This window comes from Ammospiza nelsoni, chromosome 10 (genome assembly GCF_027579445.1).
Source record: "Ammospiza nelsoni isolate bAmmNel1 chromosome 10, bAmmNel1.pri, whole genome shotgun sequence".
Lineage (NCBI taxonomy): Eukaryota > Metazoa > Chordata > Aves > Passeriformes > Passerellidae > Ammospiza > Ammospiza nelsoni.
Window position 1 is genome coordinate 19,240,405 of NC_080642.1, and position 18,143 is coordinate 19,258,547.

General features: G+C 50.8%; 1 protein-coding gene across 1 annotated transcript; it reads right to left on the reverse strand.

Annotated features, from left to right (window-relative positions):
- Nucleotides 1–1,146: 1,146 nt before the first annotated feature.
- EFHD1 (EF-hand domain family member D1) lies at nucleotides 1,147–17,675 on the reverse strand. The gene is made up of 4 exons (XM_059479396.1): nucleotides 17,296–17,675; nucleotides 9,651–9,798; nucleotides 3,791–3,925; nucleotides 1,147–2,792 (listed from the first exon to the last, which is right to left on the reverse strand). The coding sequence occupies exons 1-4, from the start codon at nucleotides 17,589–17,591 to the stop codon at nucleotides 2,658–2,660; spliced, it is 714 nt and encodes a 237-aa protein (XP_059335379.1). The 5' UTR covers nucleotides 17,592–17,675; the 3' UTR covers nucleotides 1,147–2,657.
- Nucleotides 17,676–18,143: the final 468 nt, after the last annotated feature.

Here is an 18,143-nt window from a genome sequence, read left to right on the forward strand (position 1 = left end):
GATACAGTTAGACAACTTCTCTTTAGTACTTCTGCATAACTTAATGACAGTTATCTAATCCAATAATTGCCAGTAAAACAGAACAATTTAGAAAGCAATTAATTTCCCAATGTCCATTTTTGCAAAGCTAATTTCAACACACACATTGCTGCAACTTCTAAATAAATGCACATCCAAAAGCACTTACTGTTCACTGCACTGAATGCAGGTCCCAGCTAACAGCACCCATTTGAATTGAGCAAAACCATAGACAATGCTCATTTCCTTACTGAAACTTGTCAGCTGGAGTTGACTCAATTCTATTAAAATAAAACCACTGGAAAGCCTTTTTCCACCATCTTCTCCTGCAGCCCTGGGCTCCTTACCCAGCTGCATGTGCAAAGCAGCAGAACTCAGCAGTGCTTACTGTGCTGTAAAAAAAAAAAAAAAAAAACAACAACACAAACCAACAACAAACAAAGAAAAAATCAAGAGCTGCAGTGTCACAATTTTCCTGGGGAAATGGAGAGTAAGGAACCTTCACGCTGATTTTACCTGGCCTCTGAGACCTGAGGACTCAGAGACACAGTGAATGTATTGGCTCAGAGCAGAGCTGCATGGAATGAAATATTTATGGTTTCTATTTCATCACTGGACCTGAAACAAGGCATGGTTAAACCTCTTCCTGAACCCCCTCCTCAGTGTGCCCTGCAGCAAAGCTTAGCAGATCAGCAATAGTAGAAACAAAATTCTTGGAGACATATTTTCACACAGCCATGTATTTTTCTTTTTTCTCCCTTAATAAAGGCAGAAGCAGGAAATGCAAAAGGAATTCCAGCTGAAGCAACCTGCCCAGCTCCCAGCTGGGGCACTATGGGGGCTGAGACTGAGGCTATTTTAAGATAAGGAAAGGCTGACAACCTTCAGATGTCAACATTTAGCAGCAGGCAGTATTTCAAGTATTTACACAGCCATGTCCCTTTCTGAGGGAATGCAAACATTAGGGCTTTTTACACCAGAACTGCTGTGCAGAACAGGAAGTGTTCTCAAGAAGGGGTTGAACACTTCCCCCACTCATCCAAGTCAGGATGCCGGGCTTTGGGGATTACTATTAAAATTTATGAAAAATACTATATTCAAAGACCTGAAATAAGCCACAGACAAGACTGGAGATAACAATGCTTTATTTTTACATTTCAGCAACAGGAGAAATAATTGAAGATGAAATTATCTGCTTTGTTGTAAAGTATAAAAACATTTAATTATAAATATTTAGCTACAAAAGCGTGATTTATAAAATATAATCTGTGAAGATATATACACAGTTTAATTGTTTAGCAATTCTTTCACCTGACATTAAAGAGTAGAGGTTTTTCTATTTATTATTCCATGCTCACAGTTTAGTGCTCACAGTTTAAGAAGCAAAATAGACAAGTGAAAAGATGACTGGTGAGTTTTGTTCTGGGAAAAAAAAATTAACATTTTGCCATGAATTTGGGCAAGATCAGAGGCAGAATTTCAGCAAATCCATGTCTTGGAAGAGGTCTCTGAGGGAAGTTCCCCTGCCATGACCAACAGTGTTTATATCCAGACAAGCAATGGGCATCTCAACATTTGTGGGCAAGTTCCCCATGTTTCCAAGAAGAAATGGCCAATAGTATAATGCAAGCCCTCAAATTCAGTTCAGCTAAATGTGCTCACCTTCCTGCTCTCTGAGCAGGGGGTGCTCAGTATGGTGTGCTGGCATCCTCTGTTGTGCCTCTAATAACATCAAACAATGTCACCTTCATGATTCAGGCTATGAGCAAATTCCAAAATAGAAAAGCCCAGCATGCCATCCAATTGCACTGTCCAGCTGACAATACCCCCTAAAAACAGATACAGCTGCCTAAGCCTGGAAAGTAATAGTGAAGCTGTACAGTACACTAAATGTGATGGAATGTGAAAGAAGATAAATGGTCAGACAACTCAGTTTTCTATTCCTCATTTAAGAAAGCCAGCTTCTTCCCTTTGAAGTCTTGGGGAATCTCACCTCTGATTGAAGGGTTTGTTACTATGGCACTTCAGAGAAGAGAAACTGGAAGACTCTTCAACACGCTGGGTGGCAGAAAATGCTACAGGAAATGATAATGAATTTGATCCATGTCCCTAGTAATTATCTTTCTCTCTTCACAGTGTTTTCATGGTGCCTGTGGCACGGGGCTTTGAGGAATAAGAAAAGGGTGACAACACCCAACAGCAGTACAAACATACAGAAGTCAAACTGTACTTTGTACACCCTGATTTACACAAGACCTTACTACTTGCCTGTAAGCAAGGAATGAATTAATACAGGATTAAGAGAAAAAGGATCTATAGGAAAGAATGAAGTAGGCAAACATGACGCTTGTCAGTGCTCACCCAGGATTTGCTACCTGCTGTTTCTGCTTTAGGGTCATGTGCTCCTAACAGTTCAGAGCAAGCAGCCCGGACACAGCCCCCACTATTCACATCAGTATAAATGCATAGTGACTGCGAGAGTTGTGCCCTTAGGAGCTCAGGAGGATCTTCCAGAAAGGAAGGCTAGCAAAGCTGTGATGAGTTTTAGGCAGGATCCAAGCAGTTCTGTCCAGGCAGAGCCCTGATCTGGGAAACGTACCAAGTGGTGTGCAATTTCAGAGTGCATATTGGCTGGTTGGTTACTGGGTGAATGCAGACTTTAACTCCCTGAAAGCTGCTCGGCGGTGCTTCCTTTCCTCCTCTTCCCGCTTTCGCTCATCCTGCTCAGCTTTTATCTCTGCTTCAAACTTACTGGCTGAGGAGAGGGCTTGAGCCTTCATGAGACAGAGAGAAAATAAACAAGTGTCAAGGCTTGCATCAGAGGGAGAGCCAAAGCCTGAGCTACTCCCAGATGAGTAACACAGAACCGCTTGCTGCACCTCCCAGTGCTTGCTGGGATACTCTTCCAAGACAGCTCAAGTATTAATTACACTGCAATGCTTGGGTATTTACACACCATACCTGTTACTTTCCTTTACTTTAACATCAACAAAAGAAAGGCTACTGTCTAATAAGTCACTAACAAGTGACCAAAACAAGGCCATCAGTACTGGGTCACATACATTATTTCTATTACCAGGCAGGAGGGCATAGATTGTGAGTATGCAGTGGGAGAAACTACTGCAGAAAACACTCTGAATCACAGCCAAATCTGAGAACATCATACTACACCATGGATAATCTGCAGATCAAAGAGACATTGTTTACTTGCTGGCTATTTTTCCAGCTTTCATCTCAGTACATCTGCTGTGCAATAGCTGTGTTAGGCTCTTGGGAAAAAACTTCTTATATAAACAAGCAGGATTATTTTCTCTCCAAGAGAGCTTTCAGAAAGGGTGCTTTGTCAACTTCGGATGGTGTACAGCTCTTTCTGCCAACCCCAGGACCCTGCAGAATTATTTTGATTCCAAAGGTTACAGAGAAAGAGATATCTGAAATCCTACACTCCAAAACACTCCGTTCACAACTGAACTCAGAGTGTTCTGGTTGAGGGAGGTTTTGCAAAATGGGAAAACTCTGTCCCTATTGCATTAGTTTTTCAGGACACCTTTGTCTTTAAAAGAGGTCAGCCACCTAGTTCCAGCCACAGGGACACAGGTCAGCCAGTCATTGCTGGTGGGGTGCAGCCAGACATTGCTCTGGTGTGTTGACTGAGCCACAGAAAGACCCTAGCTAGTGTCCAACAAAATTTGAAAGGAAACTCAGCTACAGCTGAGTAGCTGAGCTTCAGCTACAGCTGAGTTTTTTCATATGCCTCTGTGCCACATCATACCTTAGCTTCAAAGAAGTTCTTGGCTCCTTTGACTCCCTCAATGGACACATCTATCTCCGAGAGCTTCGCCAGAGTCAACAGGCCGCTGTCCTCCTCGAGTTCCCCAGCTGCAGCTTTATGGAAAATCAGCAGGAACTAGCAAGACAGAGAGGAAACATTCAGGTTTTTCACTGAGGCTCAAACAACTTAAAATACAAACAGCACAATCACGTGGAGGGGGATGGAATTCACATTTCAGAGCAAAGGAAACCAGGTCTATATAAACCAAGTGGCAGCAAGGAGCTTGTGTTCCAGTACACAGTTCTGTTAGAGACTAAAAGCAGTAGGAATCTCAGAGGAAAAGAAGGTTTCCCAGGAATCAGAGCCCTGGTAATGGCCAGAGGAAGGAGACCACCTTTGCACCTGCCCAGTACAACCACTGGCACATTCAGATATAGCTCTTGATGTTCCCATAAGCCCTCACAAGCCCTCCACCAGATTCCCCAGTGTTCTAGGGACTCAGGTCACATCCCATGACACTGAAAGCAGGGCAAACATAGCTCTAGTTCACCTCAGGCTGAATGCCTCTCTGAACCAAGGCATTAGTGCAGTCCTTTTAGAGAGAACAGCAGCCCAGATACATGCCCTTGTGACACAGTGGCTTGAACAAGTGTCCACAGAGCAAGGTGGTGAGAAACTTCTGTCCTGCACTGAACCATGTCCATTTAACAAATCCAGAGTCACTACAACAGAGTGCGTATTGGGAAGTGAATTGCAAAGGGAAATGAAAACAAGAGTTATGTCTCATTCCACAAAAACATACCTTTTCTTTTTGTTTTAACAGAAGGAACAAGACATGCCTGCTTAAAAATAAAGACCTCTGCACCACCATCCACCTGCCAACCAAACTCCAGGTTAAGATGTGGAAGGTCTGGGTGTACTTGCAGAGGTCCTGTAAGTCCCTGCTATTCTTAGCGACCCCAGGAGGTGTCTCAGTGCTTGGAACAGTGCAGAGAGAACAGACACAAGGACAAGCCACTCAGGTACAAAAGGAGCACAAAGCAACAAAGCTGTACCAATGCAGCACTTCAGGCCAGGCCAGAAGACTGCAGACACCAGGTAGGCTTGCCCTGAAATCACTTTGCACAGGAACATCAAATATCTCTAATGCTGTGCTCCTCAGACTGCCAGGCTGGGGAGTCTGACATTTCCTATTGAGAGCCCGAACTGTCCCAGAGGAGGGCAGCAGAGTCCCAGCATTCACACTGACACAGCCCTGCTTCAAGCTGCTCGCAGAAGCTGGTGGGAATGCAAGAGTTTGGGTAGGCCTCCCATGAGGAAGGGTGTGGGGATGACAGCAGCGCTGGCCACCCTCTCACACAGGCAGCTCACCAGGCACTGCTCCATGCAACAGCCCCTTAACCTGTGAGTGCTCAGCACAGGGCAAGCACAAAGCAGGCTGGCTTTGGCAAGGGAATTTTCCTTCTCCAAACACTTTGTAGTTGGTTGACCCTGGCTGGATGCCAGGCTACCAAAGCCACTTTATCACTCCCCTTCTCATCTGGATAGGGGAGAGAAAATGTAACAAAAGTTCATGAGTTATAAGGCCCTAGAGAGATTATTCACCAAAATACTGTCATAGGCAAAAAAGGCTCAACTTGGGGATATTAATTGAATTTATTACTACCAAAATTGGAGCAGGATGATGAGAAGAAAAATAAATCTTAAAGACACCTTCCCCTCACCCCTCCCTCCTTGCCAGCTCTACCTCCTGCAGCACAGGGAGATAGGGAATGGGGATTATGGTCAGTTCTTCACAGGTTGTTCCTGCCACTGTGCAGGGAGAAGAGTCCTTCCCCTGCTCCAGCATGGGCTTCCCATGGGTTAACATCTTCCTTTCAGGCAACCACCTGCTCCGGCATGGGTATCCTCCATGGGCTGCAGGTGGATTTCTGCATCCCCATGGACCTCCACAGGCTGCAGCCTGTTTCACCATGCTCTGCACCACAGGCTGCAAGGGAACCTCAGCTCCAGCACCTGGATCACCTCCTGTCCCTCCCTCTCCACTGACCCAGGTGTCTGCAAAGCTGTTCCTCTCACATATTCTCACTTCTCTCTTCTCTGGCCATAATTACCTCTGCACAAGAACTTTTTAACCTTCTTATATATGTTACCACAGAAGCATTACTATCATTCCTGATTGGCTCACCTCAGTCAGTGGCAGGTCTGTCCTGGAGCCAGCTGGCTTTGGCTTACCAGACACAGGGGAAGATTCTAACAGCTTCTCACAGAAGCTACTCCTTGTAGACCCCCTATGAAAACCTGGCTATGCAAACCCAGTACACACACTTAGGAAACAAACTAAATACGTGGTTCACTGGTTTTCATGTAAAAAATAAATGGCTTCTTTAGGAAAGAAACCCAATCCTCCCCAAGACGTCCTCTCCCTCTGCTCAGATCCACTGGGCTCGGGCTAGTTCCCCTTTGCCCCCACCAGGCACTGTGACACAGAGGGCTGGCAGCTAGGCTGGAATTAGTCATGCTTCCTCCTGCTCCACCCTGAAAGTCCCACTTCCTGGCATTGGAAAAGAGCAGTGAAGACAGCACAACCCTGAGGTCTGATACAGCTGTCACCTGGGGAGGGACTGGGTCATGAGTACAAGTGAGCATGAATCATCCTGCAACTTAGGGATGGCGCAGCAGTCTCTAGAATATAGGCTGCTGTGGCCGCAAAGGGCAGGCTGAGTTAAAGGAAACTTGGGACTAAAACACTGCTTAGGGTGGACAGAGCACAATGTCAGTCCCAAGGATCCAGCAAGGTGCACTAGGGGACATCATGCTGGTTTCCCACAGGAGCTCAGCAGCAATCACTCCAGCACACAGCCTGCAGCCCACCTTACCTTGGGGTATTGGTTCTTACTAACTAGAGAACTCCAGCAGTCTGCATTCAGCTCCCACTGCCAGCCTGTGTAACACCCTTGCTGGGCCCAGGACACACCATGTGCAGTTAAGTCTCAAGGAAATGTCAACAGAGAAGCAAAAGTGAATAACGCAGGTAGGTACCTTTCAAAGCTCTGCTCTCAAAGAGGACAACACGACCCAGACTTTCCAACCCACTAACCTGGTAAATTGTATCTGCTGTCACATCCTTCATGACCCAAGACCTATGCCAAGGGCCAGGCTGGGCATCATGCAAGGAAAGGGGTGGGACTGACAGGCAACAGCAGTAGCCTTGCAACAACAGCTTGCCAGAAAAGCAGCACTATGTAAGGATGTGGTTTGCACTAGCTCTGGTAGCAAACACATCATGTGAATCAACATTTCAGCTGGTGAGGGTGTAGAGGACAGTGGGTGGATTTCTGTGTGTTCTAAGTAGCAGTTCCAATTACACATTACTATCACAGCAATTAACTCCAGTTTCCTGTGGTAATGATGGAACTACACAGTCAGAGGCGTGGGGATTTTTTCCCTCCACTATACCTTATCATTTTAAGCCTAAATTTCATTATTTGAGTCATGGCAGGAGCCCTGTACAGTTAATTGTTAATGTATTGGTGGATGTTCAAAGGTCAATGGTACAAGGCAGCTTTCCTAACAGGGCCTGTGGTTCATCAGCAGCCTGTTTGCCAGGGAACAGCTTATCTGGGATGGGAGGACACTACTCAAAGCAGTAGAAAAAGGTGATCTATTGCAAGTGAAAGAGGTCCCTACCAATTCTGTGGCCAGGCCACAAGAAGAGTATGTTCATATACGTATGCCAGGACTTGGTATTCTCTGGATAGGCAGACAGGAGCTCTCAAGTGCTATAGATGCACCCTACTGAGTTCAGATACTCATTTAAACCTGGTTTCTTCAGGGATAAGCTGAATAACCTGAGTCAGCTTCGTCACCCTCCACATGCTTGCTTGCCACCAATGAGAGGCAGAATGGGACAGGCCTATGGTTGAGGTCTCCTGACCCACCAGGAAACCTGCTTCCCCGTCAGCCCTCTGCCTGAACACAGCAGCTGAACAGGGCACATCTGCAGCAAGGCAAGAAGCATCCTGCTCCTCTCTACCACAGGAAGCTTTGTGCGTCTGCCAAAGCTGCTGTGTAATTTGTCCCCAGAGCTCTGCCAGTGATGCTCCCTCATTCCAACCCATGGGCCTCTCAAGCTTGTTGCATGACCATTGTTTTCCCTTCTGGCAAGACACTTGAACAGCACCAGCTGCCTGTGCCACATGCCAGGGGCTGGCAGCACAGGCACCCCTGCAGGAGGCTGTGCTCCAAACAGGTGGCAGCAGAAGAGCTGCTCTGCTACTCATGCCATGCCACTGATGCTGGGACATCGTTTCAGGGCCTTGAGGATAAAGGCATTTCTCTTCCATGGGAGAGAGTCCCTGCAGCAAGCCCAGAGGCTGCCCCCAGCTCTTCACTGCAATGAAGGGAGGCCCAGAATGCACACGGAGGGCTCCTGAGCCTACACAGGGATTTGGCAATCAGACACCTGGGGCCATGGGCATGGTGCTCTTCCTGCTCCACTGGATTCTTTGCTACTTCCAGTTCACCTCTGACCGGGCAGCAGGGAACTCAGGGACAGGCTCTCAGTTCCCAGATTTGCATATCCTTTCTCCTCTCTCGTAACCCAAGTCTTTGGCCTCTGTCTTTTTGTGCTACCCTCTCACAGTGAAATAAACCCAACAAAGCCTTTGGGGCACAAAAGCAGAGGAACATGGTGTGATGTGCCGGTGCAGAGATGGCGCAGCAGCTCTATGAGTGACAGTCACCCCTCATACCCCAACCAGCCCAGCCAGTCACAGGCCTTGGCTGCTCATCCTCCCTCCCAGCACTGACAAAGCTCTCAAACTTCCACAATGGAGAGCCTGATGTTCTGAGCCCTACCCTGGAAGGGGCATGGTGAGATCATCATGCCTGCAGAAACTAGGAAGCCCAGCTGCTGGGGCCCACTGCAGACATCCCACAGGACAGAAGGAAGCAGCACAGCCCTCAAAACTGGTGCAGGACATACACAGTGCTGCCCCTCCTCTTGCTGCCTAAGAGGCTGTGGGTTAATTCAGAAAGCCACAGTGTGACATTTGCTTGTGACTGAGCCAGCTACCAAAGTCTGAGAGGATGAGTTGATGCAACAGGAGCTTTTGGTACCTGGGTTCCTCATTCCTGCTGAGATGATTTGGGTACCCCTGAGTACATGCAGGTCACTGCTCAAATTTCCTCTCTTCGTCTGCCTGGCAGAGGATCCTGGCCTGTCCTCCCAGCTGCCACAATAGAGTGGTAACAGACAGACCTGTTTGAGCTGTGTCCCTGCTGAGCCAGCATGCAGAGCCAAACTGCTGCATCCACACATTTATTCCTTGTTGCAGGGAGGTGACCACCCCTCATAAAGCTTGCCATGGCTGGTCTCTGCATGATGCAGAGAGGGTCCCAATACCAGCTGGGAGAGAGAGCCTTTTGTGCCCCATGATCTGAGCTGCTCCAAGCAGAGCTCCTGCACTGCACCTGAAATGAGGCCTCAGCTGCTGCACCACAGGAGCCAAGCAATGAGACCTGGAAACTCAAGGGACATAACTCCCTCCAGCTACAACAGGGAGCTCAGTGAGCATTCCCAGCAGCTGCAACAGGGCTCAAATGTGCTTCCAGAGCAAGCAGGGAGGTTGGAGAGCATTGGCATCAGGTACCATGACTGCCATATGGAGATGGAGGTTAGCATCTCCATATGATGCTAACCTCCACCTTGACATGGGGAAGCTCACTGCCTTCTCCACTGCACCCCAGCACTGGAAAAACACAGAGGGGAGAGTGCTACCTGCAGCCCACAGCTATGGGGCCCAGCTGCCTCTTCCTTCAACCCCACAGCCCTGTCTGTTACTGCAGCCACGCTCACCTCACGGAAGCTGAGCTTCCCATCAAAGTCTTCATCCACCTCCTTGATCATGTTCTTCAGCCCCAGGTGGGTCTGAGGGGCTCCCAGCTTTTCCATCATGAGCTTCAGCTCCATCAGGTCGATATAACCATCCCGTCCTGAGTCATACCTGCAGGGTGCAAAGGGGAAAGGGTTAACCATCACCATCCCCATACTCATCCACCCAGAAGAGGAACCATGCACATGGATAAAGTCACTGTGAGGTTCAAAGCTTAGGGGAGAGCGGAAGCTGCATGACATGGCCAGTGCTGAGATATATTAAGCACAGAAAAGTAGCTGTCAGCTTTCAGAGCTGTCTCACCAAAGAGAGAAGTGCTCAGGGGAGCTCAGACCAAACAACCCACACAGAAGGAGCACAGAGGAACTCAGCTTATCTCAGTGGGATTTCCATTTCACTCACTTGCCTGTCCAGCAAGAAGGCAACTTGCACGCAGCTTACACCATGCACCAATGCGGTGAGGCAAAGGCATGCAGAGTCAGCTGCTGCCAGGTTTCCTGCTAGTTTCAAGGAGGAACAGGGAGCAGAGACCAAGCAGAACCTCTTGGCAGAAAGCAATCTTTCTCTGTAAGCAAAACTCTCCCCCTCTAGCTGTTAAGATCTTTTCTCTCCAAAATGCTTTTGTACTACAACAAGCACCACTACAACAGCTGCACTTCAGGGCAGCTGTTTATTCTGTAAGCCCGGGCAGAGCAGAAAGACAGTTCCAGGGGAGCACAGCAATTCTAGCCAGGGCTGGGGTACCAGGGCTGCACCACAGGGTGAGGCTGGCAGAGGAAACCAGTGCCCACCTCCAGAAGCAAGACTAGAGTGGGACCATGCTCCCCATGGAGCACAAAGAACTGCAAGGACTCTTCAGAGGAAAGCACCCGTGCAAGGGGAGGAGTTCTTTAGGGATGGGGAGGCAGCGAGTGATCTGCTGTGCACAGCCTGGGACTGTGCACCAACTCCTCCCAACATCTGCTGTGGGTGTGGGTAAAGCATCCGGCCCATCCAGCAACCAGCGCTTCACACCCACCAGGGCTATCACCGGCTCTCAAAGTCCAAAAGCTGCAGGGATGGGTGCTCTGTTATCAGCCACTCAACAGCCCTCTTTCATCCAGGTCTTGCCATCAAGGTTCAGCACAGAGCTAGGGCTTCACAGGAGAGGACAGGGCAGAGTCTCCCAAGCTGGGCTCAGCCTTGGCATACAGCCTGCCATTGCCCCCCTGCCACCATCTCAACCCTGACAGAGTTAAATCCTTTCAGCCATTTAGCAGGAAATCCTAGGCACAGTGCTGAAGCTTTTCAGTGGGCAGGAGCCAGCCAAAGCCCCCCACCCATCATCTTTTATTGACTGTTAGCGCTCTTCCAAAGAAATGAGGGCTGTAGCTATCCCAGACAAAGATCTGCACAGTTGTGGTTACCCTGGAAGAAAGCCCTTTCCAGCTGAAAAACCTCACAGCCACAGAGGAAGCTGTGGCAAAGGAAGGCACGAACAAAGCCACCAGCCCCAAGCTGCATACAGGCGAGGGCAGCACAAGGCAGAGCTGCTGCCAAGATCTCTGCCCCTGCTTTCATGAGCACAGGCAGGCACAGCATGCTTTCTCCCCAAACTACGGTAGTCTCCATGACTTTCCAGAGTCCCACCACCCCCACAAATACTTCTGATACTCCTTGTGGCTCTTAGTTTCCAAGGGTCCCAGGACTAAGAGACTCCCAATGACAGGGACATAACTGCCAGACTAGGCTGGCACAGAGCCCCTGCTACCCCTGCCTGCACTCTCTATAGTCAGAGAACCCATGAGCCCTCCAGGCTGGACCACCTTCTGAAAAACTAGGAAAGAAACCTCTATCAGAGCAGAAACCAGGTCACAGACCTGGGATGTCACAGGGAAGAAGTACAGCAGGTTCTTCACAGCAAGGAAGCTGTCAGTTAATTAAAGCATATTCACAGCATTACCCAACCCAACACTGAGATGCACTTCTAAGACATCACAGAAGCATAGCAAGTGCAATATTTAATTGTCAATTTGCTTTTCTTTCAAGTTTGGGAGAAAGGGTGCAGAGCTGTCACTGTTGGAGATGCAGTGCTTTGATTAGACACAGCAGCAAAATGTGCAATGGCAGAGAGGCACCTGGGGTTGCTGGATTTTTGGGGGGCCTAGCAGGCTCATGCTGCCCTTTGGCTGGGTGCAGAAATAAAGTAATACCAAGGTCCCCTCCAAGGGCTGTTCACCTGAGGTTGGGACACTGCCCAGCCCCACACAGAAGCTCTGTGTAACAGAGATGAAGGCAGAAGTAGGGCACAAGCACAGCCCATGCCTGCTGTGGTCATCTCACCCTCCTGTTATGGACACTACCTGTAGGTAAACGCTGGCCCAGGGGCCAGCACGCTGCCCTGAAAGGGTTAAGCATGGGGCACAGCTTCAGGGCTCATCCCTGCAGAGAGGCAGGACAAAGCCAGGATTGTGAGAAATGGGGTCTTGCCAAGAGCAGGCCTGGCTGAGCAGCACTCTGTACCAGCCACACAATGGGTGTTGAGCATGAGTACAGCTGGTGCTGAGAGGCACCCAGAAATCAGGTTACCAGTCCCCTGCACTCAGGGACAGCCAGACAGAGGGGCACTGAAACACAATGGCAGCACCCTGCAAACTGCTACATTCCTTCCCTGCCCCCTCACCTCCTAAAACAGCCAAACTATTTTAGGACCTGGGTACAGCCACCCAGCTGCTGCACAGCCAGACTATTTAGGGAGAGGCATATTTACATGGCACGAGAAACAGCACTATTCATTCCCCACCGCCCACCCCCAACAGACCACAGGCATTCAGCACTGTGGGGCACAATGCAGACTGCACCTTGCTGGCCAGTTGACGCTCCCAGCACACCTCAGTCCTACCAAAGACCCCACAGTCTGTCTTTTGAGAGATCAAAAAACTCCCCTGTTTGCCTTTTGGGAGCCCCCTGTCAGGGCCCTGGGCTCAGACAGCCCTGGGCACCTCTCACACACAGCTCCTGCGTGCTGGTGATGGACAGCCATTACCTTCATAGGCAGAGCTGGAAGAGGGCACCAGGGCAAGTTAAACACAGCCCAGCATCCAGGGGAGCCATCCCAATCTGAACTCCAGGAGTGGAACGGCAAGAGCACGCAGCACTCAGGTGAGCCCTGCCATCACTCACTGTCCTGCTCTGACACCAGTGCTTTGCTTCCTTCACACTCAAAGCTCCCCAGGGCATGAGCCAAGCCTCACCCGAGTGATGCACAGGCATTACAGACAGAGGGGAATTGTGTCACAGGCACAGACACCTCATGTCACATGTCACTCCAGCTGCAGGTCAGTGCCGTGGTCACAGCAGATCCCACCTGTAACAGCTGGGATGCCGCAGGCAGGTACGGGCACCGTGGCTGCTGCGATGAAACTTTGCCACGCTGCTGCCACAGGAGCGTTCCTGGCAGCAATGAGACACAGCAGTGGCTGCCAAAATCTGCTGCAACAAGGATGCACCCAGATTCTCGTGCTGGCTCGCTTCCACCCGGACTGCAGAGTGTGCCTGGCTGCTGAAACACTGGGAGAGGAAAGCAGGACACAAAAGCAGAGGAAGGGGGGAATACTTGCTGAACAGACTTGTTTAAGAGCACAAAGTCTGTTAGGCACAATTACTGCCCAAGTGAAAATATTGCACTGGGGTTACACAGGTGCTGGGGTTCACATTACAGAAGAAAGAGGGATCAGGAAGGGAGAAAAAAGGAAATGCCAAGGACTGCATCACTTGTAGTGACTCTGTAGTCACCTTCCAGCTGCCTCTAAAACCCCACTTAACAAAAAAGGACAACTGAATGAGAAATTACAGATGCTGAAGGATCAAAGAACAGTTTCTAAACATTCACATGTCTTGAGAAAAGCTGGAATGAGAACCTGCCCTCCCTGTACATGCTTGCTGCATGCACCTTACCTTGCTTCACAATACTATGGGCACCTGTACTTTGATCTGCAGTTCCTGTATGCTGCAATGGCCTAATTGAGGCTTTGAAGTAAAGCAGTTGGAATAATGGTGCTAAAGTAATAATCTCCTCTTAAATATTTCAAATCCTAAGTAGCACTTTATTCCCTCTGAGCATTGTGTTTCACCTTACATGGAGAAGGGGGTGCTAATCTCTGCTCCCTGATATCCAGTGATAGGATAAATGGGAATGGTTCAAAACTGCCTCAGAGGAGATGAGACTGGACCTGAGGAAACCTTTCTTTCAGCCTGAGAGGGCTGTCACACCGTGGAACAGCTTCCTAGAAAGGTGGTCAGTGCCCCAAGTCTGTCAGTGTCTAAGAGACATTTAGACAATGCCTTTAATAACAGGGCTTAACTTTTGGTCAGCCCTGAAGCCATCAGGCAGTCGAACTAGATATGATCATTGATGCTCCATTCCAAATGGAATAGTCTATTCTATTGCCAAGAGCTTTGGAAACAATTCCTCCATACCAGGGTGGGGACAGGAGCAGGCTCCTTGGCCACATGCAGCTTCATCCTCCCAGCCCAGGCAGAAGGAGATCTCCAGCTTTTGGAGGGACATGAGGGCAAAATGAGACTCTCCTCCACTAAGATCTTGTCCAAGCCATTGGGCAAGACCTGCAGGCCCAGGCTGAGTGCCCATGAGAATAACCTCCCTGCCCACTGGAAGTCCACAGACAGCCGGTCACATACAGCCCACAGCAGCTCTGGAGAGAGCAGCTCTGCTGCAGAACGACAGACAAGGCTGGGGCACGTGGCAAAGTGGCTCCAGGAGGGCAAGGGGACATCACTGCCTCTCCTACCAGCCAGATGCAAGGCACTTATGCAATGTGTGGGCAACACAAGAAATTCCCTAGGATATAAAAAGCAATAGCAAGACTGGAATTTCTCCACTCCCTCGTGCCCCACAGATGAAGCTGCTCTCTGTTTTCCTCCCCCTCTACATTTCTCATAAAGGTCATTCCTGCCAGGCAGAGCCTCCCTGCCTGGCTTCCACACTCCTCTCTGCCATTTTCCTGGACAAAGATGGCACCAAGGGGAGCTGTGAGACTCCAGAGGCCCTGAGAGTTCACTTAGACAACTCAGGAAAGAGAGGTTATCATGGTCCTCACATATTGTCAGAATAGGCAGCTAATTAGGTCACATTATAATTAGCCTGAGCTGCAGACTTCCTGGTTTCTGCCAAAAAAAAATACCCATCCTGAGAGCTGCCTGCACCCAGCACTCCAGCAGATACCTGCACCCCATCTCCAGTGGAATGGGGCCAAAAAAACAGATGCTGACAAGAGGAGGCTCGGACAAGAGAAGGGGGAAAAGTGAGCCCAGCTGTGGCAGCCAGAGCAAAGAGCATTACTTCTGCTCTGGAAGGATGCTCCTGGTGTAGCTAGCAGCACACAGCACTGGCTGGAGCACTATATTTTGAGAAGTCTCACTTTCAGATGAGTTCTTCGCTTCCACCCTGGCAGTCACAGCCACCATCCATTCCATGGGATGCCCTGACAGGCATTCAGGGCAGCTGCTATCACCAGGACACCTTTTTAGCTGGAGCACCATGACCCAGTCCACATCATGCACAGGACTACAGGTTCAAATTTAGTCTGAACTACAGATTTAAAAGTCCCACTAAACTGATAAGAAACATTTTTTTTTATGGGAAGTTTCATAGTGGAAACCTGGCATCCTGTGGCAATGAGAAGATACTAAAGGAAAAAAATAAGCCTTTGAGAGGGGGATGTAAGAAAGACCCCGAGTTGTGGTGGCCAGGGCCAACAAGCCATACAGAGAATTAAAGCCTTAATCACATTAACTCAAGCTCTGACTGACAAGGAATTAAGGGGACCATTTCCTCTCCTCATGGAGCACGTGATGTCAGCCAATAGTTGAGACAGGTCACTGGCAGCAGATGGAGCAAAGACGAGATCCTCTGCCACTGCAAACCTCAGTTGCCTGTAACAGTGAATACCAGGACACAGTTTCCTGGCTGCCTGTCCAGGAAACACAGAGGGGAGCATGCAGCCCACCTTCTCCCCCATTGGCACCAGCAGTTCTCACAGGGTATGCAATGCTTTCCAGCTACATTGACCAGCTGATTAGCATTCAACTGCAAAGCCAAGCTTTTCCTGCTTACAAGGCTAGTGTTTAATGAGCTCATTGTTGAAAAATTAGGCTGCAATTCAGCTCTTCCACTTTTAATTTCCCAAAACCACCGCCATTTCTTTCCTTTTCCCTCTTGAGGCAGTGCCGCTGCCCAGTCCAGGCTCTCACGCAGAGCTTTCAGGCCTTGCCTGCATTGTTTGTCCTCCACCCCTCACAGCACCATGTCTCAGCGTTCCACAGAGTGGATCCCCTTTAAGCACAGTGAAAAGGGACACAGCAGAGAGTGGAGCAGCAGTCCTGCCTGGACCACCTCGCTTTCTGCACCAGCTGCCAACACAACACTGCCTGTGCAACAAAGAACTCCCAACTCCAGTAAGCTCACAAAAGCCCATCGCCTGGTCTCCTGTGGCAACAGCCTGGCTGGGACAGGCAACACCCCGCAGTGCTGGGAGCTGACAGCATTCAACCAGCTCTTGATAGTCTCACAACAATCCAAGGTGCCCAAGGCAGCTTTCAGCTAGGAGAACAATGATTTAACAAGGCACAAATCTCACTTCAGTCACCTCCATAAGGTGAAGTACATCTTCACACCTTGTTCTTTTGTCCTCCCATCTCCTGCCAGGCAGCAGCTCCCCCCCAGTCTGGCAGCGGGTTGTGAGGCTGGAAGGACACTGGTCCCCAGGAGCCCACAGGTCTGTGGTGCTGGAGGGAAAACTGAGTGCAGACAAAGGTACCCAGACACAGCCTAACTGCAGGAGCAGGACACAGTCTGGAGGAGAGAAAAAGGCAGGATCATGGTCCCGGGGAGGGCCAAGCCTTTCTGCTTACAGAAGCAGCTCTCCCTGTGGCTAGCAGCAGCTTGACTTTAACACAAACCTTCCTGCTAGGAGGGGAATCCCATCCCAGCCCCCACGAAAGGAATAGCAAGAGGAAGCTCACCCTTTGCTTGGGTGCACGGGAGGGAGCACCAAGCCCGGCAGACAGGACTCTGCGTGTAGCTCGGACACTGCCAGGCAGAGCCAGCAGGACTGCTTAGGGGTGCTCAGGGTCGCAGCTCTTTCGGGCACATGTCCAGCGCCTCTGCCGGGTCCCGGCACACAGACCCAGCTGGTACCCAGGGTGTGGGGCAGAAGACTGCCTGCGCTTTCCCCCCGTCCTATCCAGAGCGTCCCGCAAAGCCATCGCTCCTGGGTGTTCACCAGAAACAGCCACCGACCCAATCCCAAGCAGAACAGAGGCCGCGAATTAAACGCAAGGCTGAGCCCCAGACAAACTCTACGAGCCCCCCCGGCAAAGCACAGGGACAATCTGGGGCTCAGATGGCGCTGCGAGCGCGCCGCGGCTTCCTCCAGCCCGACCGCAAAACCGCGGAGAAATGCGAGCGTGCCGCTGAGAGCGGGCAGCCCCTCTCCAGATGTGCCCCCGGGGGCCGGCGCCGGGAGGGGCTGCGGGGGAAGGCAGAGCCCAGCCCCGGAGCCCACGGGCCGGGCAGCGAGCCCCCCGCCCCGCTCCCGCCCCACTCACAGGCGGAACATGCGCTCCATGTCCTTGATCTGCCGGCGGCTAAACTCCTTGAACTCGGTGTAGGGGTTGAAGACGGCGGCCCGCCGGGGCTGCGCCGCGCCCTCGTTTATGTCCTGCCGCCGGCACAGCTTAGCGCTCAGCTCTGCGCCCGCGCTGGCCGTCAAGCAGCTCCGATCTTCCATCTCCTCGGCCGCCGCCGCGTCCTTGACCGCCTCTACCTCGCCCTCCGCCGCTGCCCCACTCTCCTCCAGCTGCAGCCGGCGCTGCAGCTTCTGCGCCAGCTCCTGCGAGGCCATGGCCCGGCGCTCCCGCCGGCGAGCGGCACTGCTCTCCGCCTGAGCCCCGCTCCACTCCAGCCAGGACCGCCCGCCCCGGTGCGCAACTTTATTCCCTCGCTTGGAGGGAGCGGGGCGGGACGGGGCGGAGGGAGGCTGGGACGGGGCGGGCACTTAAGGAGGAGCGAGCGGCGAGACGGGGGGGGGCGGGGGGAAAAAGGGGAAGAAGGAGTGTCGTGGGGATTGGTGCCGCTGGATGCGGAGGTACCCCGCGCATGTGATGTGCCAGTATCCCCCAGACTGATCTCTGACATGGATGCTCTCCCATGTAGCTATCCCCAAATAGATGCTCTCTCATACAGTAGCCATCCTCATATAGAAGACCCACACAGGCCGTCTCCCCACATTCTCATGCAAGGAACTCCCCACTTCATGATCACTCTCCGACGCATCCCTCGTCCTGGGGAGGACTCTATCACAACCGATAGGGTTCTCCCCAGGTCCCCCCTGCTCCCCACAGCCGGACGCTCCACCGGCGCTGGGATGCACAGACCGCGTACACCCCACAGCGCT